Raw genomic sequence first — 27,415 nt, forward strand, 5'->3', positions numbered from 1 at the left:
TATTTTACATTCACTCTGCTAAACAAAGGCCTTTAAACAGGCACAAAACACTGCAACAATACATTTACTTCCTACTAAAACAAAACCGTTCAATAACATTGAAATAAAATGGTTTCATTTTGCATTCAACTAGGTACCATGAACTTCTGCAACATAAAACAGCTAAAAACAAGCATTAGGTGATATTTACAAACTGTTACTCCTGCTGGTCTCTCCTCCTCCTCCTGGCTGTGCATGCCCCAAATCAGTTCACCTGCCATGCTGTGCATGGCAACGGAGGGAGGCCCTGTTCAAGAAACATAATATTTCCAACACCGTGACAACCACAGACATTTTGCATGAAACATGATAAGGCAACTAGAAGCATATCTGCTGACAAGAGTCTTTCAGGGTCTTGTCTACAATAACATTCTCTGTCTCTACAAACTTATACTTCAAAACAAATATAATAAAATAAAAGCATTAGGAAAGGAATGAAAGTTGTATATTGGACAATTAAATAGCTATGCAAAGATGTCTTATGCAAACTATTAAAATCTTGTGCTTACACATAACTGCTATTGAAAATACGTCCCAACCAAACGCCCCCAAAAAACCAAAAACCCATAACAAAAAACCCCAACAAAAAGAAGTATAAAAGTCATCAATGTTTTCTCTGTCAGAGTAATGCATTTGTCCTAGACTTGCCAAACACGAAGGTGGGACTGGGAACAGGGGGAGAGGGTGGCTAGTGGGTGGGGAGAGAACCTATCTAAGAGCAAAGGCACTTGGAGAAGGAACAGGGACCCAGGGTGATGGTGGCAGGTGAGAGAGCTTTCCAGTGTTTGGACTCAGAAGTGTGACAAGTCTTTCAATGTTGGCTTAAGGAGAAGTCGAGTGTTTAAAAAACAGAACCGTCATGGATAACACATAGTAACACCTGTCAACTTTTAATTCCAGCAGAAATAGAGGTTTCACTCATTTTAAAATTGCACTTTCCAGTATAACTTTTAAAATAACGTTTTATGTAGTATTTTTAAAGCACTATTGTTTGTATCTTTAAATATTGAATATATTTTTCAAAATAGTTCCCTAGCTGCTCAAGTGTGCTTTTTAATATATAGTTGATATATTTACTATTGAAGGTACTACAAAATAGAAATCTCTGGAGTGCAGAAGTTAAGAAAATAACCTTCATACTGAAAATATATCCTTAAAAATACAAAAACGAAAACCTCTATACAAATGTACTACAGCGTACAAATTTTTAAGAGATGGTGTTTAAGGCACAAACCATTGCAAGCCTCTTAGAAATGTACAAACACAGGTCTGCTAAATTGAAAACAGTCTTAAAAAAACTAGTGAAAACTTCATGTATATAAAATATTCCAGTATGGTATCTGATAACATTCTTCACGTTTGGGTTTCGTGTGTGCTAACCCAACACGTTCTTTCTTCATAAATAGTAAAGTGTTCCTTCAGTGGTCGTGGTGGGTGGATCTCAGTAGGTCTGGTAGACGTCGTGGATGGGCACCTGGATAGCAGCGGCGGGGAAGGCCTGAGGTATGTAGCCTGCGTACCCACTGTAGACGGCGGCCGCCGCGTTCTTTTGCAGCGTGGCGATCGTAGCTGTGGTCGGAGCAGCAAATGGCACATAACTGGCCCCGTAGATCCCGGCAGCGGGAATTCTCTGAACGTTTGGAGCCACTGTGTACACTGGAGTTATTGGGCGGCCCTGAGGAGGAGGGAGAGAAAGAATCCTTACTGATCATGTGTAGCTACCTATCCATTCATTCATTCATTCATTCAACTCCCAGGGGTCTGGAGGAGAAACAGAGAAACAAAAGCTGCCATTCTTGGGCTTCCCTGGTGGCACAGTGGTTAAGAATATGCCTGCCATGCAGGGGACACGGGTTCGAGCCCTGGTCTGGGAAGACCCCACATGCCGCAGAGCAACTAAGCCCGTGTGCCACAACTACTGAGCCTGCACTCTAGAGACGGCGAGCCACAACTGCTGAGCCCACGTGCTGCAACTACTGAAGCCCAGGCGCCTAGAGCCTAAGCTCCGCAACAAGAGAAGCTACTGCAATGAGAAGCCCGCGCACCGCAATGAAGAGTAACCCCCGCTCACCGCAACTAGAGAAAGCCCGCGCGCAGCAACAAAGACCCAACACAGCCAAAAATAAATAAATACATTTATTTAAAAACAAAACAAAAGTTGCCATTCTCAGGGCAGAAAGGCAGAGGGGTAGACAAACAATAACTGTAAGGGAGTGAGGCAGGAGCCATTAAAGTAAGGTGAAGTTGCATACTCAAGGCTCATTCGAATTCAGCTGGTGACACTGATGGAATTGGAATGCTCAGGGAAAGTTCCAATGCTCTGGAATCTTCTGCCCACCATTCCACGCAATCAGCCTATGCCCCAGAGTGAGCTGGAGATGGGAGTTGAGGTCTACCCTTTACTCAGTTGATCTCACTGTAACTAAGAAGAAATATTTTTCCTAAAATACATGCCAGCTGCCTCAACTCATACTTAACTGAAGAAACATGATGTTTCAAGAATGGAGAGAAAGAAGCATAGTCTGTGACAACTTTATGGAACAAAGTACACAGATCTCCAAAGGGTCAGCTTCTTAAGCTGTGACCTAAAAAGATTGTGACCAGACACGATTTTCAGCAAATGTGATCTCTTCAACCATCTCCCACCTAAGATATGACACCACTATATAAACAAATTGCTGTAGAAGCTTCGAGAGGGAGACAACTAACTTGAGGAGCCAGAGAAAGCATCTCAGAAGTGGAGACATTTGAGCTGGGTTCTGAAGAAGAAGGTGGGGTTTCCACATGAGGAGGAAGTGGGGAAAGACAAGCTAACTGAAGCTGCCTCACTGCAGATGCCATGCTGGCTCTGAAAGTCCCTGCTGCTTCCTTCCCTCCATTTGAAAGTGTAACATACTATGTTTTCAGAACAAATAGGAATATGCAGGGAAGACTGTGGTTCAGTATTTCCCGAAGTGTTTGTTTGCTATGGAGCTCGTTCTCTGAGCTGCTTTATGGAAAAGTAGATAGATGTTTGGTAAAATAAAGTACACATTTAACAAAACATCTGGTGCACCTTATGTTTCATAGAATGCTCTCTAGTACGTGCTGCTGTGGTCTCCTTGTCTTAATGTATCTTTAAAATAAACAATTCAGGATATGTGAAATGGAGAATTAGATTTTAAAAAATTACTTCTTCCTGGATTTTTATAAAGGAATTACTTATCATTCCTCTACAATACCTGCAAATCAGAGTCACAAAATTATGTTCAAAGGAATTTCATAACCTAAGGGTCATTTCTTTCAACTGTAACCAAAATAATAATTATACTAAATGATAACAATAACAGAGAGATTATAGTCTGCTAAGCACTATTCTAAGTGCCTTATTTGTATGATGTTATTTTTCTTTGAAAAATATTTTTTTACCTATTTCTTTTTTTTAATAAATTTATTTTTTGTTTATTTTTGGCTGCGTTAGGTCTTTTTTGCTGCGCATGGGCTTTCTCTAGTTGCGGCGAGCGGAGGCTACTCTTCGTTGCGGTGCACAGGCTTCTCATTGCAGTGGCTTCTCTTGCTGCGGAGCATGGGCTCTAGGCACGCGGGTTTCGGTAGTTGTGGCTCACAGGCTCAGCAGTTGTGGCTCGCGGGCTCTAGCGTGCAGGCTTAGTAGTTGTGGTGCCCGGGCTTAGTTGCTCCATGGCAATCCTAACCACTTCCACCAGGGAAGTCCCGGTGACATAGCTTTTAAGCAAGGGGATGTGTGACTCTGGAGCCTGTGCGTTTAGCCTTGCATTATCCTGCCTCCTACAATGCAGTCACAATGAATATCTTATTAGAAACGCTTTACAACCAGGCAGACAATCTTCGGAACTGGGAAGACTGTGGTTTGCAGCAAGACAGCAAGCCGTCTTTCCCAAATGTGTGGACACCTCTTTAATGACAAATGCACAAAGGGAAGGAATCACAGGGAAGGTGACATCTGAGAAAAACCTTCCCATGTGCTACAGTGCAGCCCAACACCTGGGCTCAGGTGAGTGCAGTGGGGTTAGGCTGAGCATAGGGAGTTGGGGACTGGGAGAGAAAAAGACCTCAAGTTTTGCTCCTCTCAAAAAACGAATGGTTATCTTTGCTCTACCTATACCACCGACTTGTTGTGAAGACTGAGAACACTTTGAGAAATCAATGTGAAAAAATGATCGTCTACACCTGCAAGTTTTTTTTAATTGCTTGCAAAGGCTATATGAAACTTTGGATATAAAATGGCTAAACAGGAACATCCCTGAGCACCAGCAAAACAGAGGAGGAAGATCGAAGGTGTTCCCCAAGAAGGTTCTGGAAGCCATGCTGGGAACTGATTTCCAGTGTTGCTCTACTCCAAAAAGTTTTCTATTTACCGATCCGTGGAGCTTGAAATGCTCCTTGGGAACTTCCCTGGTGGCACAGTGGTTAGGATTCTGCGCTCCCAGGGCAGGGGGCCCGGGTTCGATCCCTGGTCAAGGAACTAGATCCCACATGCATGCTGCAACTAAGAGTTTGCATGCCGCAACTAAGGAGCCCGCCAGTCGCAACTAAGATCCAGTGCAACCAAATAAATAAATGAATAAATATTTAAAAAAAAAAAAAAAGCTCCTCCCTCTGCTGCAATTTGGCAGAGAACACAGAGGCGGCAAAGGACTGAACGTGTCAGAGAACCCAGGTCAATGAACTCGAGGCAGGACACAGAGTACTTAGACCTGAGGGAGAGTGGCAGGGCCACACACACTCAAAGAAGCCATTCCCACGTTACAAAGGAAGTAGCTCCTGGCATTCTGCAGAATATACTGGAGGAGGAAATAATCTCCATAGGAATCCACTGCTAATGACAGCACACTGAACAAATTCCCAAACCACAACTTCGTGTAAAGACCCCACGGCAGCATCCAGTGCAGACTGACATAAGATAGAAACAGTCTACATTTCAGAATGTGATCATGAAGCCTGGAATTTGGGCTCCACCAGAACTGTGACCATGCAGCAAAGACCAAAGTTCACGAGTTTCTTAGTAAAGAGGAATTAGAAATTATTAGCAGAATTCCACTAAGTAATGCCTGTAGGTTACTGTATATATTTATAGTCAGGCCACAGGAATAACTACTTTGTGAGTCATTTCCAACCTATTCCTTTTTTTGGCTTTTTGCAGTTAAAGAATACTTGACGATATATTGCTAGATAAATAAACTTCACATGGCCTGACCCTGTCTGAATAGTGCAGTCAAGACTGGGGCTCAGGGCTTCCCTGGTGGTGCAGTGGTTGAGAGTCCGCCTGCCGATGCAGGGGACACAGGTTCGTGCCCCGGTCTGGGAAGATCCCACATGCCGCGGAGCGGCTGGGCCCGTGAGCCATGGCTGCTGCGTGACCGGAGCCTGTGCTCCGCAACGGGAGAGGCCGCAACAGTGAGAGGCCCGCATGCCGTAACAGTGAGAGGCCCACATACCGCAAAAGAAAAAAAAAGAAAAAAAGACTGGGGCTCTGAGTGGGCAACAGCAAGCAAACAGCAGGCTATGGTGAGGGTTCACAGTCTGGCTCTGTTTCGTCATCACTGAGGAGCTGGGACAAAATATGGATTCTAGAACCCGAGCCCAGTTCTGCTGAACTGGAATCTTCTGGGCTTTGAATCTAAGAATCTCTGTTTTATCAATATAAACATATCCCCTGGATAATTCTTACTCAATTAGATAAAAGACATCCCCGGCCTGAGTTTTTAATACGCATATTGATTGATAAAGTAGTTGAGATTCACTGCCTCACAAAGGAGAGCTTCAACAAGATTATTTTTCTGTCTGGATGAATGACACATCGCATAGGTATTCCCTGTGTGCTACACATTGCAGATACAAAGCAATATAAGACGTAACTCTTGTTCTGGAAGAACTTCGTTTTAATTGGGGAGATAGAACACACTGGCAGTCAAATGCCAAGTAATACTGTAGGTAATGAGAAGTACGGGAGAGATGATTTCCAAGGTGAGATGGATGGGAAAGATTCTAGAGAAGAAACCACAGAGAGGAGAACTGAGTAAGTAGAGGTGGGGAAGGAGGATGGAATGGTAAGACTGGATTGGGAGGCGATATGGGAATAGTTGGATATGGTTGTAAGAGCGGAGTAAAGGCAGATTTTGTAAAGTTTCATGTATCTTTATCTCTATAGACATTTCTCTCTCTACAGCCACACGTATGTATATGTATACATGTATACATATGTATCTACTCATACAGAGAGAGGGAGGGAGGGAGCGAGGGAGGAGCAGAACTTTAAAGAACTCTTCATTGAACTATAATCTGGAATGGGAAAACGTGAACTATCTCCTGGGATTCTGTGTGTCAGCTCCTTAACAATAAGAACATGAGTTAAAAATTATCCAGTGTCATAAAAAAAACAGTATGTATAATATTATGACACTGAAAAATTACACATGCCATTTTTGCATATTGCTTCCCATCTTTAATACAGTGACGATACTGGGGTAGTACAATTATTACTAAAAATTTTTCTGTCCTGCCATGATTTATCTTACAAAATTTGTCTGTCATCCAGTCCCATAGTTCTAACAGAGAGCTAGGCACACAGTAAATTCTCCTGTGGAATATTAAATGAATCCACGACACGAGGCCTCACACAAACGCGATGACCGCAGCAAGAACCCTACCTGGAAAGGTGGTGGCGTGGACACGGCAGGGATGACGGCGGCGGCTGCGGCCGCGGCGGCACTGGCTGGGTCTGGCTGCACAGCGATGGGGCTGATCATGTGCTCCATTGTGTGGATTTTACCATCTTCAATCATTTTAGGAGCTGGAGCTGCCTGAAACATGGAATACTGGGCCCCGATGGCAGGGATGGCCACTGCAAGAGAAGTAAGAAGGAAACACAGGTCAGTCATCCAGTCACTGAGGGAGGTCCATCACTTTCTCAATATTTTTAAAAACCAAGTTTAGCAGCCAAGGGCTCTCCCTGCTAACTAATGCTCCCTCAGTACAGGTGCTACCCAAGAGGAAGAGAGAGGAGGGGGCAGGTACCCCTCCTCCCCTTGGCTTGACTTTCAAAAGTACCAATGGGGTACCAATGGGGTCTCCCCATAGATCATCAGGGAAGGAAAGCTTAGAGTTAGGTTTCTGCGCCCACATTTCCTACTGCTTCTAACAGAAAATCGCATTTTGACTCTTACTCTTGAGGTTCTACAGAGCAAGAAAGGGCCTTCTAATTCTGAGAAAACAGTCTCAGAATAAGAAGTGAGAGCAGAGGCTTGAGGCCCAAGAGTGTGAGAAGGAGACTGCTGGTTCCTTATCACTCACCTAACTCGTTACCAGACCCGCTGCCCTTTTCACTTTCACCACGTTTTAAAAAGCTGGTGCTGTTGAGGGTTTCATTTTGAGAACTCAGAGGTCTCTATACATCTTCCCCACCCCACATTTCAGATTTCAATATTATTGACTCAAGGAAAAATACATAATAAAAAATGGAAAATTCCCTAATTTTCTAACGGCCAGTCATAATAGTGAAGCAGTAGAGTGACTGCTTTTTTTGGTGGTACCTGCCAATTCAAAGACATGTTTCTGTGAGTCAAGTCCAAAGGGCTCATTTCAACCAGAGATTCAAACAGACAGCAGTTATCGAATGTCAATGTATGATAAGGAGAGGTAAAAAGAAAAAAAAAGTACTAGCCCTGATTTGGGGGAGTTTGCGTGAGTGTGTGGTATGTGTGTGTTGCAAGGAAGAGCAAGAATATTGAAATGCATACACAAAGTAACCTTTCACTTATGTTTTTTCTCCAACTGTAAGTAATTTCTTCTAATAAAAGCTGATGATATAAGGTAAAGAGAAATGACTGTGGGCTAAACAATGATACAGCCATTCAATAAAATAAACCTGAAATCTTAACCAAATCTTTTACCTGCCTTTCCATCCATATGATCTTGTGCCCAGATACTTCACTACTGCCCTGGTGTTCCTCATAAAATACATAGTTCTAATTTTCTGGATTAATCAGAAATAGAGGTCATGGGGATAGGGTCCAGAAAGGGTTATAAGTTTGAGCTATATTTGAGTTGTACTAAGCAACTCTGGATTATTCTGGCTGTCAGCTACTACATGCCCCAGAACACAACTATATGCTTAAAGGTTGTTTAAGAGTTCTCTAGTTAAATCTTAAGCTAATGCCAACCGGAGTCCCTTTCCCAACAAGTAGAAGTGACAAGTCTTGTATCCAGGCTCTGCTTTATGGAATTACGGAGAGAAACAGGATCTGTTTTACACTGCTTAAAGCACCAATGGCATTTATAAGGAAATCCAGTCTAAGGAGTCACTTACCTGCAGAAATTGCAGAATTTTTTCACAGGCATTAAAAAAAAAAGATCACCAGATTACTTCAAAAGGAAGCTCTACTGGGAAAATGCTTTGTAAGCTCTATGTGGCCAATGCCAACCTACGCCCCACTCGCACAGCTCCCTTGAGTCTGTTTCAGCCAGGGGAAGGAGTGCAGACCTCAGCCAACAGAAAGTCAGAGAGGCTGAGCTTCGAAGTGAGGATGTTCTCAAAGAGTTCTTCAATCTACCCTCCATGAGACCGGGAAAAGGTCTGGAGGAGGACCAGGGCGGGATTTCCCATGTGTGGGCTTGTATGGTGTGTGTAAATAGGGAGTCTGTGCTATGTTCACACTGTGGAGTTAAATAAAGCTCCTTGCAGCTTAGGATCAGAAAGACCTGCTGCACATTAGGCCAATGAGCACTAACAATGTTGGAAAACTGGTTTATGGGGCCTGGTTTGTGGAGGGTGGAAGCAAAGTTCAAGGTTCCTGGCTTGAATTACTTGAGTGCCCCTACCCCCAATCTACTGATCCAGCAAAAGGTGGAAATGAGAGCTGGAAATCAGCTGCAAAAACTTTCACTGCTGCTCCCAGGCATTCTGGTTTGTTAAGACCATGACAAGAGACAGTAGTGTTATTTGCTCCTGAAGGGGAATTTTCTACCCTTCCCAGCAACCCTCAGAACTAGCAAAGAAATATGCCTTCTGGCTTCTGATGCGTGTGGTAGAAATAGGCTTGAGTACGGAGAAGAAAGTTTTCAGCTGGTAGAAGACACAGAAGAGACTTGTGTTCTTCTATCTCTGCACACCCCATCCCAATCTGCCTAGTTGAGAATCTGCCTAATTGAAAAAAAGCCTAACAACTGGTTATACCCATTTGAAAAACCCACTATCGGAAAGTTTGACTTGAATGTGGTCAAAACTAGACACTAGACTATCTCCCTAAGTTCTAGATAAGAAGGCCCAGGAGGCCACATTCCTTGCCTAATCTTCTGCTGCCTTTGAGGAAGCCATATGCAGATAAAAGTACCCAAGGAAGTCACTTCAAAGAGAGGACTGGGGTTCAGGCTGAAAAGATCCATTCTCACTCCAGTTTATACTGACCTGTACCAGGTTTAATGGCAACTGGATTGACGGCAGAGATTTCCAAATTCGGTACAAGTTCATATCCTTTTTCTTGTTGTTTTCCTTTTCCTTCATGATATCGGCTATATATACCACGGCCAGCAGAATATCCCCCAAGGTAGGAACCCCTGGGCCCTGGGGCTCTGTTGCCAGCTGCACCTCGACCCCGGCCTCTTATGCTGCCTGCTTATAATAACAACACAAAACATGATGAGCTACCAATAGCAACAGTACAGGAGGCGGACCTTAGCTCAAGGTTCCTGGCACTTAGGTGCTTGCGCTGGCTCTAAGCTGCAGGTGGCTACACCTCTGCCCTTCAATGAGCTGGAAGATGGTTCACACCTTCTGTTCCAGCCTAGGTGCACCCTAAAATGTCTGCTTAATGCAAGAGATGAACTTGAAGGGTGAGTTCCTAGGACTGCAACTGCAACTCCAATAAATAAAAATGTTCACAGACTATAACAAAGTTAGTTGTGGAAGGGGAACTGCTAGTCACCTTTCTCATTTTATGCGTGAGAAAACAAGCCTCAGGAGGTTAGAGGGGCTGACTTAAGTCACAGAAGCAGTTAATCAGAGAACAGGACCCAGAGGCTAAGCATTCTGCTTCCCAGTGTAATGCCTGGTTTCATTATAGGCTAGCCAGTGACTACAAACAACAAAACAACCCCAACAAAAAACCCAACGACAACACTGTGCCCCCTAATCCCCAACATTCTAAAGATTTCACTTCACATGTAGTTTTTAACCTAAGAACCCAGAGCCTTGCGGACTAGCCCCACAGTAGGTAGGCCCTGGAAAGGCTGAGCGCAGGAAGAGCTTGCATGTGCCCATGATTCTACCATTCATCCCACACATACTAAAGATCTGCATTTCTCTCAGTGTTGTAGAAGTACATGCCTTAAGCGCCAGCAAAGAACAGAACCCAGAACCCACACCCAAACAAGGGTGGGTAGGGGGGTCGCCGTCCACCGGCTCGGTAAATGACAGCCACCACACCCCCGACGCCGCCCGCCTGGCAGACGCGGATCCCTGGGCCTACCCAGGCAAGGAGTCCCCACTAACCTTTCACGAAGTAGTCCCTGTTGGGCCCAATGAGCGCGTTGTAGGGGTAGCCATAGTAGGCCAGCGTGTAGGGGTCGCAGGAGTACACGTAGCTGGGCTGTTGCACCATTGCCGCCTCGGATGCGCCGCCGCCCTTGGCCGCCTTCTGGTAGCGGGAGTACTGCTCCTTGTCCACGGGCTTGGCCAGCGTCACCTCGAGGCACGAGCCCTCCAGCTCGGTGCCATTGAGGTTGTTCATGGCGTGCACGGCGTCTTCGCGGCTGGCAAAGTGCACGAAGGCGTAGTCGCGGATCTTCTTGACGCGCTCCACGCAGCCCGGGTTGAACTGGCCGAAGCTCTTCTTTATGGTGTCCTCGGTGGTCTCGATCATGAGGTTCCGCACGTAGAGGATCTTCACGGTCTCCATCACGTCCTCGTCCACGTCGATCTCAGGCTCGGCCCAGTCCACAGCGATCTGGTGGCCCCAAAGCTGGATGCGGCCGGGCATGAGCTTGCGGCGCGCCATGGCGGCGGCGCGGTGGCTCTCGTACTCGACGAAGGCGAAGCCGCGGTTCTTCATCTTGTCGGCCGCGCTGGCGTAGACGATCACGTCGAGCACGCCCTCCGTGACCTTGGCAATCTCCTCCAGGATCTCCTCGCGCTTCTTCATCTTGGGGATGCCGCCGATGAAGAGGCGGCAGTTGTCCACGCTGCAGCACACGCCGAGCAGGCGGCCGGGGCGGATCTCGTAGTTGTTGAGCTCACGCACGGCGCGCTTGGCCTCGTGCTTGTGGCAGTACATGACGAAGGCGTAGCCGCGGTTCTTGCCGTCGAAGTCCATCATGAGGCGCAGCTCGTAGATGCGGCCCACCGCCTCGAACACGGGCACCAGCTCGTCCTCGTACACGTCGCGCGGAATCTTGCCCACAAAGACCTCGCAGCCGCGCTGCGGGTGCGGACCTTCCCAGCCGGGCGGCGGGCCGCCGTACTTGCGCTGCCCATTCTCCTGCACCATGCTGTAGCCCGTGCGCTCCATCAGCGCCAGAAGCGCCGCCTCGTTGGGCGCGCCCGCCACGCCCTCGGGCACCTTGGGGGAGGACCCAGCGGCCGACTCGCTGCTCATGGCTGCGGTGGAATCCTCTGCGGTCATAATGTCAAAGGCATCCACACCCGGCGGAAACCTGGGGGAGGCAGGAGGGAGAAGGTGAGTGTGGAATCTTTACCGAGTTGAGTCAGAACTTGATTTTTTTTTTTCTTCTTCAAAGCCATACAAGACTCACGCTTAACTATCAGGTGGTTGAATGAGAAATAAGATGAAGACCACTCTAGATATGCAGCAGCTCTAAAACTGTCTAAATTGGGCAAGGTGTTTTGCAGGAAAAACCAGAAGTGACTCGGGGAAAAATCAGAATGAGCAAGTACTTCCGCTTAGTCAGTAACCCAATAGCTTTGAAGCATAGAGAACCTGCTGTCATTGTTGGGGAAAACTTCACGTTCTTGCGGCAGTTGGCAACATCTTTTGCTTAATTCCTGCACTGTCAAGTCAGATTGACTTCCTTTTAGTTACAGCATTTTACCCCCTTTATTTCTTTGACAGACAAAACCTCTTTCTTTGCTTTCTTTTTTAAGACAGACTTTTTCATTTAGGAATGGAAGGAGGGCAATGTGTTTATATTGTTAAGGAAAAAACCGAGGAGGTGTTACTATAGAAGATACAGAGCTGTGTGCTTTTTACAAGGAAGAAATGGAACACCCACATTACCAAGGACTTGTCCTGGGAACTGTACTAAGAGCTGGTAAGCCTGATTTTTACGGTGTCATTCCCTATCAGCAAAATTCTTGGTATGAATCATTCATGGATTTGGAATCAGTGCACAAAGAGCTAGATTAAGTTCAGGCTGGGGGACTTGTGAAGCAGCAACGACCTGTTAAACTATACTATAGTTTTCAGAGAACTGTCACATGCATTATCTTATTTGATCTTCTTAATTTCCTTTCATGGGAAGTGATATTATCATTAGTCCCAAATGTCTATGGGGAAATAGGCTCAGAGAGGTTGAGTAAGTTGCTCATTTCACACAGCAAGTATCAGCTCATATCAGGACTTGATTTCAAGGTGTATGGCTCCAGATTCCATGTTCTTTCTTTGAAACCAGTGCTGAGCAATAGAACTTTCTGTGACGATGGAAAACCTGTCACTAGCCACTTGTGGCTACTGAATACTGGAAATGGGACTATTGCAGAATTTTTCATTTTACTTTAAAATTAAATAGCCACACCAGTGCAAGTCTAAATCATGCCACCTTCACTCCTATAGCATAGGGCTCATGGAAATGATTTTAAGTTATGCAGTGAGATTATCACTAGGAGCTTTGTATTTTGCGTTTGTAAAGAACAGCTCTGATTAGCTTTTTGAAAAATGAAGTTTAGTTCATTTTTTTGGTCTATGATAGTATTCAAGTAAATTTTATGGAAATTAAGAAAAATAAGAAAATAAGTTATTCCTAATTCTCCTACCCAGTGATAGCCACAATTAAACTTTCCCATCCTTCTTTCAATAGTTTCTTTTGGAGGGTGGGAGAGGTGGAGCTGTGCTTCTAATAAATTTACATCCTGCTGCTTTACTTCATTTTACAAGCATTCTTCCACGCTCTTAAAACTGTAAAAACATAATTTATAATCGTTGAATAAGGTTTCATCATTCAACTAAATTTTTTCCATTTTTTATCATCTAAAAAAATTTACAAGGCCAGACACTATAAAACTCTTAGGGAAAAACATAGGCAGAACACTCTATGACATAAATCACAGCAAGATCCTTTTTGACCCACCTCCTAGAGAAATGGAAATAAAAACAAAAATAAACAAATGGGACCTAATGAAACTTAACAGCTTTTGCACAGAAAAGGAAACCGTAAACAAGACGAAAAGACAACCCTCAGAATGGGAGAAAATATTTGCAAATGAACCAACTGACAAAGGATTAATCTCCAAAATTTACAAGCAGCTCATGCAGCTCAATATTTAAAAAAACAAACAACCCAATCCAAAAATGGGCAGAAGACCTAAATAGACATTTCTCCAAAGAGGATATACAGATTGCCAACAAACACATGAAAGAATGCTCAACATCACTAATCATTAGAGAAATGCAAATCAAAACTACAATGAGGTATAACCTCACACCAGTCAGAATGACCATCATCAAAAAATCTACAAACAACAAATACTGGAGACGGTGCGGAGAAAAGGGAACCCTCTTGCACTGCTGGTGGGAATGTAAATTGATACAGTCACTATGGAGAACAGTATGGACGTTCCTTAGAAAACTAAAAATAGAACTACCATATGACCCAGCAATCCCACTCCTGGGCATATACCTAGAGAAAACCATAATTCAAAAAGAGACATGCACCCCAATGTTCATTGCAGCACTATTTACAATAGCCTGAACATGGAGGCAACCTAAGTGTCCATCGACAGGTGAATGGATAAAGAAGATGTAGCACATATATACAATGGAATATTAGTCATAAAAAGAAACGAAATTGAATTATTTGTAGTGAGGTGGATGGACCTAGTAACTGTCATACAGAGTAAAGTAAGTCAGAAAGAGAAAAATAAATACCATATGCCAACACATATATATGGAATCTAAAAAAAAAAAAAAAAAAAAAAAAAGGTTCTGAAGAACCTAGGGGCAGGACAGGAATAAAGATGGAGACGTAGCAAATGGACTTGAGGACACGGGGAGGGGGAAGGGTAAGCTGGGACGAAGTGAGAGAGTGGCATGGACTTATATATACTACCAAACGTAAAATAGATAGCTAGTGGGAAGCAGCCGCATAGCACAGGGAGATCAGCTCGGTGCTTTGTGACCACCTAGAGGGGTGGGATAGGAAGGGTGGGAGGGAGGGAGACACAAGAGGGAAGAGATATCAGAACATATGTATAACTGATTCACTTTGTTATAAAGCAGAAACTAACACACCATTGTAAAGCAATTATACTCCAATAAAGATGTTAAAAAAATTTACTACTGGGAATTCTACAAAAGAATATTAAGGGAAATTTTAAGGATAATTAAGGTAAGTTTGATCATTTAAAGAAAAGAAAACAAAACAAAATATAGGGATACAACAGAAGATATTTATTTGCCCGTTGGCCAACCAATACTTCTTTGGTTCATTTGCTGTAACATCAAGGGGCAGTACAGTTTAGCAGTGGTCCCCAACCTTTTTGGAGACAGGGACCAAGTTCGTGGAAGACAATTTTTCCACGGATGGGGTAAGGGTGGGGGGATGGTTCCTGGATGATTCAAGCGCATTACATTTATGGTACACTTTATTTCTATTATTATTACATTGTGATATATAATTAAGTAATTATACAACTCACCATAATGCTGATAGGAGGAGGAGCTCAGGTGGTAATGCGAACTATGGGGGGCAGCTGTAAATACAGATGAAGCTTCTCTCGCCCACCCACTGCTCACCTCCTGCTGTGTGGCCAGGTTCCTAACAGGCCAGGGACCAGTACGACAGAGGCTGGGGAACCCTGCAGTTTAGTGGGTTAGTGACTGGCCACTGGAGCCAGAATGCATGGTTGTGTGTGAATCCTAGCTCTAACACTTCCTAGTTGTATGACCTGGAGCAAGGATATTCAGCTACTCCATGCCTCAGTTTCCCTATCTATAAAATGGGAATGATGACAGTAGTATTAACTTTGTTGAGTTTAGAGAAGTGAGTTAATACATACAAAGCACTTTGAACTATGCCTGGAACACTGTAAATGCTCAAAAAATGTCAGTTATTATTCTTCATCCAAACTTCTGGGTAAAACTTCAGACCAATTCTTTCAGTTTTAGAGTAATTTTGACACTTTCTCAGTTCTTTAAAAACACCTGGGGCTTCCCTTGGTGGCACAGTGGTTAAGAGTCCGCCTGCCGATGCAGGAGACATGGGTTCGTGCCCCGGTCCGGGAAGATCCCACATGCCGCGGAGCAGCTAGGCCCGTGAGCCATGGCTGCTGAGCCTGCGCGTCCGGAGCCTGTGCTCCGCAACAGAAGAGGCCACAACAGTGAGAGGCCCGCGTACTGCAAAAAATAAATAAATAAATGAAAATAAAAAAAATAAAAACATCTGTTTGATATGGCTTCTATTCTTATTTTTAATTTGCTTTGCTCTTCAATTGCTTGAAGGCTGGTTTGGCAACATATCCAGTTACCATGAAGCCTTTTTTCTGGTATAAATTTGAAAATATACATCAGTTCCTGTAGTTTCAAGTTGAAGCAGAAATTTCAATATCAAATTTGAACATGAAGATCTTTCCCTCCTTCCAAAAGGAAGATAAGGATATATTCTTAAGAAGATTATTTGTACAAACACATATGCATTTATAATCTGTGACCTGGGAAGCAAATGCCAGGTACATATATAAACATATATGAGGGAATTCAAGATCTTACATGGTTGTCCTACATAAGACAGTGACTAAAGTCCAAAGGAATAGTCCTTATCTCTCTGCTGAGAGATGTGGAGTTGACTTTTTATCTTCCTAAAATTGTACTTTGAAACTACCATTTAACACAAAAAAAGTTGTATAACAGTCAGGCTAGAGGAGTCATTCCCAATTCCAGCCCCATTAATTACACCAAAAATTCTGCTGCTTTCAGTAACATATCGTCTCTTTTAAAATAGTTATAGCTTATTCTCCTACATCTGCGAGCCAAGAAAAGCCTTTTTTCCTGAGCTTTCGTCACATCTGGAACAAGTGAATCATGTTACTGGCCCCCTTTCCCTGTTTTCTTTGGCCACTAGGAAGTTCAGGATTGACTCTGTCACTTCAGTTTTATAATTGTATAGGGCGTCACAACACACTCTCAGGTTCATCTAATCTTGGCTATTGGTTCACTTTTTTTAGTCTTCTATATCCCTAATGCCATGAATTTAGCTATGTATATTATTCATCTTATTGTTTTCATGTCCTTGGAAGCCATCTCACATAATTTTGGCATTAGGAGAGGAATAAATGCACATATGTGAATATATATATATTTATATAAAATTTGCATGAGATATAAATTAATGTAGTGTTTAAATGAACTAGTTTTTACACTAACTACAAACACTAGCATAAAAACAACTGAGAACCACAATGAGATACCACTTTGCATCCATTAGCATGCCTATTATAACCAACCAAACATAGAAACTAACAAAAAACCAAAATAAGTGTTGGCGAGAATGTACAAAAATTGTAACCCTTGTGCATTGCTGGTGGGAATGTAAAATGGTGCAGCTACTATGGAAAACTGTATTGTGGTTCCTCAAAAAGGTAACAATTATCATACGATCCACCAATTCCACTACTGGGTATGTAACCAAAAGAATTGAAAACTGGGACTCAAACAGGTATTTGTACACCAATGGTCATAACAATATTATTCACAGTAGCCAAAAGGTAGAAACAACCCAAAAGTCCATTGACAAATGAACGGACAAACAAAATGTGGCATGTATACTCAGTGGAATACTATTCAGCCTTAAAAAGGAAGGAAATTCTCACACATGCTGCAGCATGGATGAACCATGAAGACATCCTAAGTGAAATAAGCCTGACACAAAAGGACAAATATTACATGATTCCACTTACATGAAGTACCTAAACAGTCAAATTCATAGAGATAGAAAGTAGAATGGTGGTCGCCAGGAGCTAGAGGGAGGGAGAATGGGGAATTAGTGTTTATGGAGTTTCAGTGAAGGATGATGAGAAAGTTCTAGAGATGGCTGGTGGTGATGGCTGCACACCAATGTGGATGTACTTAATGCCACTGAACTGGACACTTAAAAACAGGTAAAATGGTTAACTTTGTTATGTGTATTTTAACACACACACACACACACACACACAATTTTAAAAAAAAGAGTGAGAAAGCTCAGAGATGCAAAAAGAATAAAAATAAGATTCCATAAAATTAGGATTTCATTAGAGGCCATTTTAAAATGGTACACATGGGGCAATGGTACAATGGTACACTGCCAAAAAAAAAAAAAAAAGGTACACATTCAATAAAACCTTATGGGCTACGAACTCCATTCTTCTCGTCTTTATAAGAAGATAATATACCACAGTTAAATAAATTACATGGTGTGCTGTTCAGTGAGTTTTCAAGGCCAAAGGCATAGATACGTGAAATATATATGGTTTATTTAATGCCTTAAAAAAGGGGAACTATACGGCATTAGCCGTATGATCCTTCTGTCAGAGATGAAACAGAAAACTTATTACAATTAGACATGCTTTAGACCAGGGCTTGGTAAACTGTGCCATGGGCCAAATATAGCCTGCCATTTGTTTTTGTAAATAAAATTTTATTGGAACACAGCCATACTTTTTTTTTTTTTTTTGAAGATGGTTGCTTTTGCAGTACAGTGGTGGGGCTGACTAGTTCAGACAGAAATTGCATGGCCCATAAAGGCTAAAATGTTTACTCTCTGGCCAGGTACAGTAAAAGTTTGCCAACCTCTGCTCTAGATGTGCAGAGAACATCAATGAGACTAAGTAACAGAGATTCCTATTGCTAAGTATTACAGTCACTTTTCCCTCTTTCCTATGCTGAGCAGTGACTTCATTTCAGGACAAAGTTTTAAGTTCTAATATATTTTAAAGAGTCTTCTTGAGCTGCCTTCCCCCCCTCATTCTAAGCTGTTTTCCACTTAACTACATGGTCAAATTTGTGAGGCCTAGAAGAAGAGACATCTGGTAAAGATTGTTGGCTCAGCTCCTAACACTTTTATGTGAACAATTTCTTAAGATTTTAAAAGTGACACAAACACAGAAGAGTTTGTGTTCATTTATTCATTCATTCTGCAAATATTTACTGAGCACCTACTATGTGCCAGATACCTGTGGACCTCATCCTCACGGAGCTTACCTTAAACCCACAGTGTGGCTTAGAGTCTGTACCACAGCTGCGCTAAGTTAACTCTCACCCTTGGGCTGAAATGATCCATGCAAAGCTCTTGAGTGCTGAACCTAGCACCAAGTGCTCAAGAAATGACAGCATAAGAAATCTGAACTTAGAAAAAGATATGTGAACTTGAGGTAAGACTCTTACCCCTATGTAGGATTCTTGTGTTTATAGGGAAATAAGCAAGAGGTTACCCCAGCCAACTTTAAACCAGTCAGAATGAGAAGCCTAGCTTGTGAGTTCTGGTGTAGACTGGCATATCAGAGCCTCCCAGATTCCGTTCACTGCAGGTAAGCTGTCTGGCAGTGTGATTCTCCATTGGTGACGTGGCTCAGGCGTCCAAGTGTAAGCCTGTTTCTCACCTAACCCTTGGCTATAGCAGTTTGCAAGAGGCTCTTCAGAAAGAACCTGAAGAGACTTGCTGCATTGGATGCAAATGGTGCAGTCGTTCACAAGGATGCCAGATCCCCTGAGGCAGGACCCTCCCAACACAGAGCCACGCTCGCACACACTAAAAACGCATTAGTCTTCATTGAAGGCTGCTCGCATTAAACAAACATGGCAATATATTCAAAACAAATCATTTATTCACAGTTTGGCATGTAAAACAGAGGAGAATATACTTTCAAATCAAGCTATTATTATTCTGAACTATTAGCTAGAATTTTTGTTGTCTTTATTTTAGGTTGAGTTTGAGCTTGTTGGGGGTAACGTAACATTTTGGGGTTAACTCAGACTTAAACCAGAAATCATCAAGGATTTGAATTCCCTTAGTACCAGTTTAGAGTACATTTCAGTAAGATTTTAACTTTGAAGTGGACTTTTTTTTTTTTTTTTTTGGCTGCACTGTGGGGCCCGCAGGATCTTAGTTCCCCCACCAGGGATTGAACCTGGGCCCCCAGCAGTGGAAGCGTGGAGTCTTAACCACCGGACCTCCAGGGAATTCCCTGAAGTGGAACATTTTAGAGGGCAAGGGATAACACTGTAAACACTGTACTGGGAAATACTTCCAGTGTTTACCAACCAGTCTTTACTTAGGATCAAAAATGAGCATGAGTTTACTCTAGAATTATGCAAACTACCAGTGAGCTTTGGTTCACAGGTGTGTGTTATGTTTTGTGTGTGTGTGTGTGTGTGTGTGTGTGTTTAATATGCAATTTGGAATTGGAATTCTTGGGAGAGTTTTATTCGCTGACCAATGGACACACTGCAATTTGAAGTTAATATTCAGTGGCGAGCAGTGTCTTCCAGCACTAGATGGAATTTAATCCAGTAGAAGGTTTTAGAATGTATTTATCCAAGAGGTAATTCTATCTCTGTTTGCAGTTAGAGTTCTATTCTTATGTCCCCTTATTTACACCATAAAATGTTTGTCTTAACTAATAGTCACTTCTTAGGCATGACCTCATATACACAATGTACAGATATAATAAAACATATGCCGTTCTGGTTAAGAGCAAAGACTTTGGAGTTGAAGAAATAGGAGTTCAGATCATGACTGTGCCACTTACTCGCCATGTCATATGAGGCTTCATGTCTACATCTCTAAGATAGTGCTAGTAATAGCACCCATTTCAGAGTATTGGTTCCAAGATCAAATGACATTTAGTGCCACACATCAGGGGGAACAGAATCGAAGACCAGCTTCTGCAAAAAGTTTCCAAGATTTGGCCTCTCGCTGAGCGGTTATCTTACTGCCCTGTGTCAAGTTACCACCACCCATTAGAGTAAATAGCAGAGAGCACACTCCCACCACCAGGCAGGCCTCTGGCATGGGGACATTTCTGTTACCTCAGAGTCTGAATGTGTAAAAGAAATCCTGCTGAAACTGGAGGCAGAACACTTGGAATTTACCTGGGGTCCCACACAGTAAGCTGAAGACTGAAGCCTGGTCTCTCTCTCTTTTTTTTTTTTCTATCTCAGCTGGCAACCTTGTGCTATTTGAAGGCATGATCCTTGGGAGACACAAAAATCCTCCGATGACTCTCTTTTATTTAGGAAAAATTCTGGAAGGATAAAGAGGCACTAGAATAATGACATTCTGGGCCATTCCTTCTGTCCGGTCCTGGCTAATCTGAGAAGAGTTAATTGTATTGTTGCTTAAGCTGTATTGATGCTTGTACAGATTTTGTTACGGCAAGGCGCATCATTCAGTGAATGACTGATTAACAGATGAAAGCCAAGAGGCTCACTTTTCCCAGGCATTTCTATCAGCACATCCCCGAAAATGAAGCATTTGGCTGTGGGTTCCCAAGGACGCTGGCTGTGTACCAGGAGAGGGGTAGCACCACCCACTCCAGAGAGGTGGCGTGGGGGAATTTTCTATGGGGCTTTGGCAGCACATAAATACCCATTAAGAATCGGCTATCTGGTTCCCTTTAAATAAGCATTACACACATATACTTTTTCTCAACAGGTTAATGGGATAATGCTGAAAACAATGAAACCTGCAAATTCGGCCACATCTGTCTCCTGGATTAACGTTTTCCCAAACTCTGAACAAGCAGTAGGAGGGACTTCTAGTTTCACCCCTTACCTTGGCTCTTTTGACCTACACCTTTGAGGGATCTGGCTCAGAACAGAAAGGATGACTGCCAGACAGATACCGGAGAGGAGGAGAGCAGCGATGGCTTGTATCATCACAGTAGCTTGAATTTATAGTATAGTGTTTGGCAACTTATAAAATTCTTTCACGTACATAATCTAACATCCTAAAATCCCAGAATTTGAGCTGCAAAGGAACCTTGGGTATCATTTAATCCAAAGTTTCTGAACTTCATTCCCTACTGCCATTTTGAGTGTGATAACTCTTTGTTTTGGGGGGCTGTCCTGTGCACTGTAGGATGTTTCATAGCATCTCTGCCCTCTACCCTCTACATGCCCACCCCCCTCCACGTGTGACAACCAAAAATGTCTCCTGGGGGGCAGAATTGCTCCCTGTTGAGAATTACTGATCGAGTCTATCTTGGAGTTTTAAACAAATTATACACTTACACATGGGAGGTACTAATTAAATAGTAGTACCTCCACACCCAGCATGGGCTTGGTGTCTTGATCTGGCTCTTCCTGTCAAGGCTGTCAAGACTGAGAACGGCACAACATTTTTCAAAGGTCCAAGGTAGTGTTTTTTTGATACCAAACTACTCATTTAATTTGGTTGAAAACCTATCAATTTTATTTTTCAAAGCAAAGAACTACCACCATAAAGCTCTATCACACTGATTCTGTCGTCAAACTGATTTGTCATCCAGCAAACTGACAGGCCTGGGTCACACAAATACCACTTTTGCAATCAGGCTAAGGATCTGCCAAGCTATAGAAATGCCTCATTAAATTCAGACCCCTCTGCTTCACGGACATGTGAAAACTGCTGACAATCTGGTTTTTAAGACTTAGACCTTTCTCTGGTGTCACTGCTGGTTTCTAATTATGTAGAAAGCTTCACTTAAGATTCAGAGTTGTGGGCTTCCCTGGTGGCACAGTGGTTGAGAGTCCGCCTGCCGATGCAGGGGACGCGGGTTCGTGCCCCGGTCCAGGAAGATCCCACATGCCGCGGAGTGGCTGGGCCCGTGAGCCAAAACTACTGAGCCCACGTGCCACAACTACTGAAGCCCGCATGCCTAGAGCCCATGTTCCGCAATAAGAGAAGACACTGCAATGAGGAACCCGCGCACCGCAACGAAGAGCAGCCCCCGCTCGCTGCAACTAGAGAAAGCCCACGCGCAGCAACAAAGACCCGACGCAGCCAAAAATAAATAAATTAAAAAAAAAAAGATTGAGTTGTTTTTTTTTTAAAGACACACTATGAACAATCACTGTAAATGTGCTCCTGGAACACAGTCAATTTACTGATACTAAAATCAACCTCTGTACCCCTTAGGCAGAAGGCAATGAACTGATGAAATAGATGATCAAACAATATTTGTGTATGTGTTCATTCATTCAATCAAACACTTGCTGATTGAACTGACTGAACACTTGCTGTATGCCAGGCCATGCTAGGTGCTTGGTGATACAGTGGTGACTACTGCACAGTACTTGGGGTTCCTAGTCTAGCAAGGGTGGACAAAGAAGGAGGGAGAGGAGAGAGAGCAGAGCAAACATCCTGAGCAAAGATGGGCAGCCACTTAAGATTATTTAACCCTAGGAGGACACATATGTTCTTTCAATTAACGTTTTATTGAGTGCCGAAGGTATGACAGTGGCTTCGTAAAGTATACAAGCAACAATGAACCATGGGTCAAAACAGAACCCAAGGAGCGACCCAGCTATAACAGGTGGACAAGGACTGAAAATCTGCACATCTGGTTTAATTATATTTAGAGACAGATGGAAATTCTGCAAGGTGAAGCTCTCCTTATCCTCCTACACTTAAAGTTACATTATCATATATCGCATTACTGCGAACATAATACCCGATGATGTTGTAGTGGAATGAATTAATTAAAATCATGAAAATCAAAATCAATTTTATTGAACATCTTTATAAGCCAAACACTCTGCTGACTGCCATCATTTAGCACAGCGAGATGATTTCAGAGGGGGACTGTGTTCCAAGGCATGTCTAGCATTTCTGGAAATGTGGCTGGAGAGTGTATTTGACTTATATGCTATGAAGAGGGTGGCATAAAAGACAATAGATGACTTAAATGCAATCCTCCCTGGAGGGAAGGAGATGGGCCACAAATAATCAAAGAATTTCCGTAACGTATGGTTTAAAAACTCTTGAGTTAATGATAGCTACGATTTTTGAGCAATTATTATGTGCATAAGTCACCTTAAGGAAGTTATTTGATTTTTCGTGACATCCCTATGAGATGAAGTTTAAAATGCAGGCTCTAGAGCAGGGGATCAGCAAACTACAGTCAGAGGGCCAAATTCAACCCTGTGGCTGTTCTTATAAAGTTCTGTTGGAATGTAGCCATGCCCATTTGTTTACATATTGTTTACAGCTGCTTTCATACTACAATGGCAGAGTTGAACTGCTGCAGCAGAGACTAGTGTGGTCCACGAAACCTCAAATATTTACTGTTTGGCGCTTTATAGCAAAAGACCTGGTCTAGGGTCAAATTTCCTGGGTTTGAGCCCTAGTTCTTTAACTATGGAGCTGTATGACATTGGTTAAGTTCCTTAAAGTCTTCGTTCCTCACCATCCTCATCTGCAAAATGATACTGGTGGTAATAATAATCACTATCTCAAGGCATCACTGTGAGGAATAAATTACACAATATATACCAAGTGCTTAGAACAAAACCAAGTATATACTAAGGGTTTGATAAATGTTGGCTATTATTGCCTCCTTTTTAAAGATCAGGAGCTTGTGGCTCAGAGCAATCAAATAACTTACCCAAGACCACTCAGAATTGAAATTTAGCTGATGACAAAGTCCAAGCTCTTTCTACCATGGTACTCTGCCTTTGCTATTTTCTTAGAAGAGTTAGGGATAGCCAGTGTTAACAGAATAAAAACAATATCAAGGAGAGATGGACATTGGTTAACAGAGTTGAAGGGAAACTCAAGCACAGATCCACAGTAAAATTGTTGGAAAACCATTCCTTCCTACCAAATGCCTCACTGCACCTCCCACCCTCCCCACTCCTCTTCAGAGAGTTCTACAAACTGTTCCATAGTCTATTTCTGGCCCTTTATAAAGTAGTTAATAGGTTCAAATTATAATTTTTAGACTTAAAAAAATCTATTGAATTAAATTCTTAAATGGAAATGTTTAGGGACTAGAATTCACATAATCCAAATGTTTAAGTGAGAATATGGGACTACAATGTGGCAGTGGGATGGGCTTACCCAACCCAGGCTCTGGAGTCAGACTGCCTGGCTTATATCCTGGCTCCACTGCTTGAGAAACAAGTGTCATCACACCAGTCACTTTAATCTTCGTGAGCCTCAGTTTCACCATCTATAAAATGGTAATAATATATCTCACAGTGTTGTGAAGATTAAATGATAATGCATATAAAAGCACTTAGAAAAGTACTTGGTTATATCAAATGCTCAAATTGACTACATTTTATATTTTCATATCCTATATACTTTTTAAATTATTATTATTTCAGTTGGGCAAAATAGCAGATGTTTTTCAAGGATGTTCTATTGGGAGAGAACTATATAGCCACAGCTTAGAATCACAAATTTTCTGCTTGACAATTTAATTTTAAAAGCTAAAGAATCTGAGGGAATTTACTCCCAGATTTTTGTGGATAAACTGGAAGGGAACTTCTATAGCTATTATGTTCTGCATTTATATAGGAAAATGCTTTAAGACATTGTAAATGTGAAATGTTATAATGATGCATTTTTAAAGCTAATGATTATGCAAAAAGCAAACACTATGTTTTTGCTATTTGTTCAATTGTGTATTATATTCTTTTTATTACTACTTAGTATACCTACACTAATGCTTTGTGTCTACCCCTTGAATGTAGTAGTAAATATTGCTTATTAACTATGATATATTCAAATTACCACTGCAAGTTTAAGAAAGTTACCTGGGAATAATATTCACAGAAAAACTTTATGTGCCAGCATTGGAATATATGAACTGGTAGTTTGATGAATGGTTATTTTTATTATAAAAATATTCTTTAATTTGCAAAGGGATTTATAACAGAGTTCCTTTAGATAGGAAGTCCCCTATGTCATCTAGAATATGATTCAAGTTATTAAAAAATTGATCTCTATATATATCTTTCCTGTATATACCTTCCCTATACTGATATATACCTACAAACTATGCCAAAGTATCAATCCCATTTTCATGATGGAGAAACTGGATGATCATGTGCTTAAGCTCAAGATCACAATTACACAGTGATAAAATTGGAATTATAATTTAATAAAGGAACCTTATCTTTGGGATGATAGTCTCTAGTTTAACTTCTGTTTGACAATAGAGTCCATTTATATTCAAGACAAAATCTGGGCAGTCCAAATATAGTAGAGATCCAGATATCTATAGCTTTTTAAAAATTCTAAAATTTGTGTGTAAAGAATATTTTTCATTTGCTTAGTTTCTTGAATTTATGCAAAACAGATTTAGAAAGTGAACTTTCCCAAACATAAGCTTACACAGTCTTTATGATGATGTGTAAATACTCTTCCTTTCCTCCAATTTCAAACTATATTTGCAAGTGGTAGTTATATAGTAATAATATGGTCTATTATTACTATGCCATATTATACATGAGTACATGCTCTATGGGATATGTTCTTGTATTACCTTCTGGTGGTATGTCAAATAGTAGTATATAAGAATATCATAGGTCTCTTTGTAAGAAAAATGACAAATTGCCTGTTCTGAAACAAAGACTCTGAAATGGAGTGACATAGTCAAACATTAGCTTCAGTTTTAGGTGTGACCTTCTGATTTTGTTTGGTTAACATTAGTCATTTCAGTTCTGACTATGAAAAAATATCTGCTACCACAGAAAAAAACCAGATCCTGTTTAATGTTGATGTCCTTGTATTACATTGCCAAGTATCCCAAGGCAATAGTTACAGTGAAATAGCATTTGGCCAGAAATACTCTCAATACTGAATAAGCCATGGGTTACTTTCTTCTACAAATGTTTAAATTGAATGCGGGTTATTTTTGAAGTTAAAAATATTTTTAAGTACCACAACAATACGACTATAATAGGCTCTTTGTGAGAAAAAAATATAAAAGAAAGTAAACTTTATAGTGGGAGGCAAAGACGATATGCATTAAAATGCAACTTTAAACTAACCCCCAAATTATATTTTTTTATTCATTAAATGTTTAAATATTATTTGCCCTTTACTACCTTTCTATCTTTGGTCTTTCTCTGGTGATATTTGGTTTATTATTATTATTTTGCATACAGTGAGAAACGAAAATGATAGTTTAAAGAACAGGTCCGGGCTTCCCTGGTGGCGCAGTGGTTGAGAGTCTGCCTGCCAATGCAGGAGATACGGGTTCGAGCCCTGGCCTGGGAAGATCCCACATGCTGCGGAGCAACTGGGCCCGTGAGCCACGACTACTGAGCCTGCGCGTCTGGAGCCTGTGCTCCGCAACAAGAGAGGCCGCGACAGTGAGAGGCCCACGCACCGCGATGAAGAGTGGCCCCCGCTTGCCACAACTAGAGAAAGCCCTCGCACAGAAACGAAGACCCAATACAGCGAAAAATAAATAAATAAATAAATGTATTAAAAAAAAAAAAAAGAACAGGTCCTTCTAGCAAAAGTATGGCTAAAGTTAAACCCTAATACTCAGTAGATTAATTCTTATTATAAAAACTTGGACTCTATTAGAAATGGGGCCATCGGAGAGAGGTCCCTTTATAACAGAAAAAGTCAAATTCACTTTCTATTATGAAGTGATTTTAGACATTTTAGGCTACTTCCACTTTCTTCTACACTGTTTGAAATGTATTAGAAAAATTAAAAGAATATGGTTTATCTCATTAGGTATAATTGAAGCTTTTCAAAGGCAGGGACCTTTATTTTGGTATCCCCAGTGCCTAAGCACTGAATGAAAAAGTACTTCAATAAAGGAAAAAATTAAAGAACCAGTGAATGAGCACTGTCTTTTATAAGAAACATGGTAGGATAAAGCTACAAAAAATTTTAAATATTCTGTATAACTACCAGTAAATTGCTTTGGATATTTTTTTCTATTTATACTTATCTATTTATTTAACTTTTGTGGTTTACCTGCATTTGGAACTGTGTACAAAGAGCCATGCCAAGTACTGTCCAGGGTCTGTTGACATAATCAGAAAGAGCACACTGAAGAATGGATAGGTCAGCTTTGGTACAGGAGCTGGCATTTCTAATACACAGCTCAGGCATCAGCAGTGTCAAGGGGAAAAGCCCCGCCAACCATTGATTGATGGACTATATCGAAGGCTCCCTAGAAACTTCTTGGTAAAGCAGGCACTGG

At 41.9% G+C, this 27,415-nt stretch overlaps 1 protein-coding gene across 2 annotated transcripts; it reads right to left on the reverse strand.

Moving 5' to 3' along the window:
- Positions 1–925: 925 nt before the first annotated feature.
- On the reverse strand, positions 926–11,675 carry RBM47 (RNA binding motif protein 47; the record flags this gene model as incomplete). 2 transcript variants are annotated; one of them, XM_079706964.1, is made up of 4 exons in its annotated part: positions 926–1,714; positions 6,708–6,901; positions 9,464–9,670; positions 10,547–11,675. In XM_079706964.1, 4 exons carry the CDS (start codon positions 11,673–11,675, stop codon positions 1,481–1,483), a joined length of 1,764 nt encoding a protein of 587 aa, XP_079563090.1. In that variant the 3' UTR covers positions 926–1,480. The 2 variants fall into 2 exon arrangements, with proteins under 2 accessions (XP_079563090.1, XP_079563091.1); XM_079706965.1 differs by lacking the exon at positions 9,464–9,670.
- Positions 11,676–27,415: the final 15,740 nt, after the last annotated feature.

The sequence above is a fragment of the Hyperoodon ampullatus genome (genome assembly GCF_949752795.1).
Source record: "Hyperoodon ampullatus genome assembly, chromosome: 1".
Classification (NCBI taxonomy): domain Eukaryota; kingdom Metazoa; phylum Chordata; class Mammalia; order Artiodactyla; family Ziphiidae; genus Hyperoodon; species Hyperoodon ampullatus.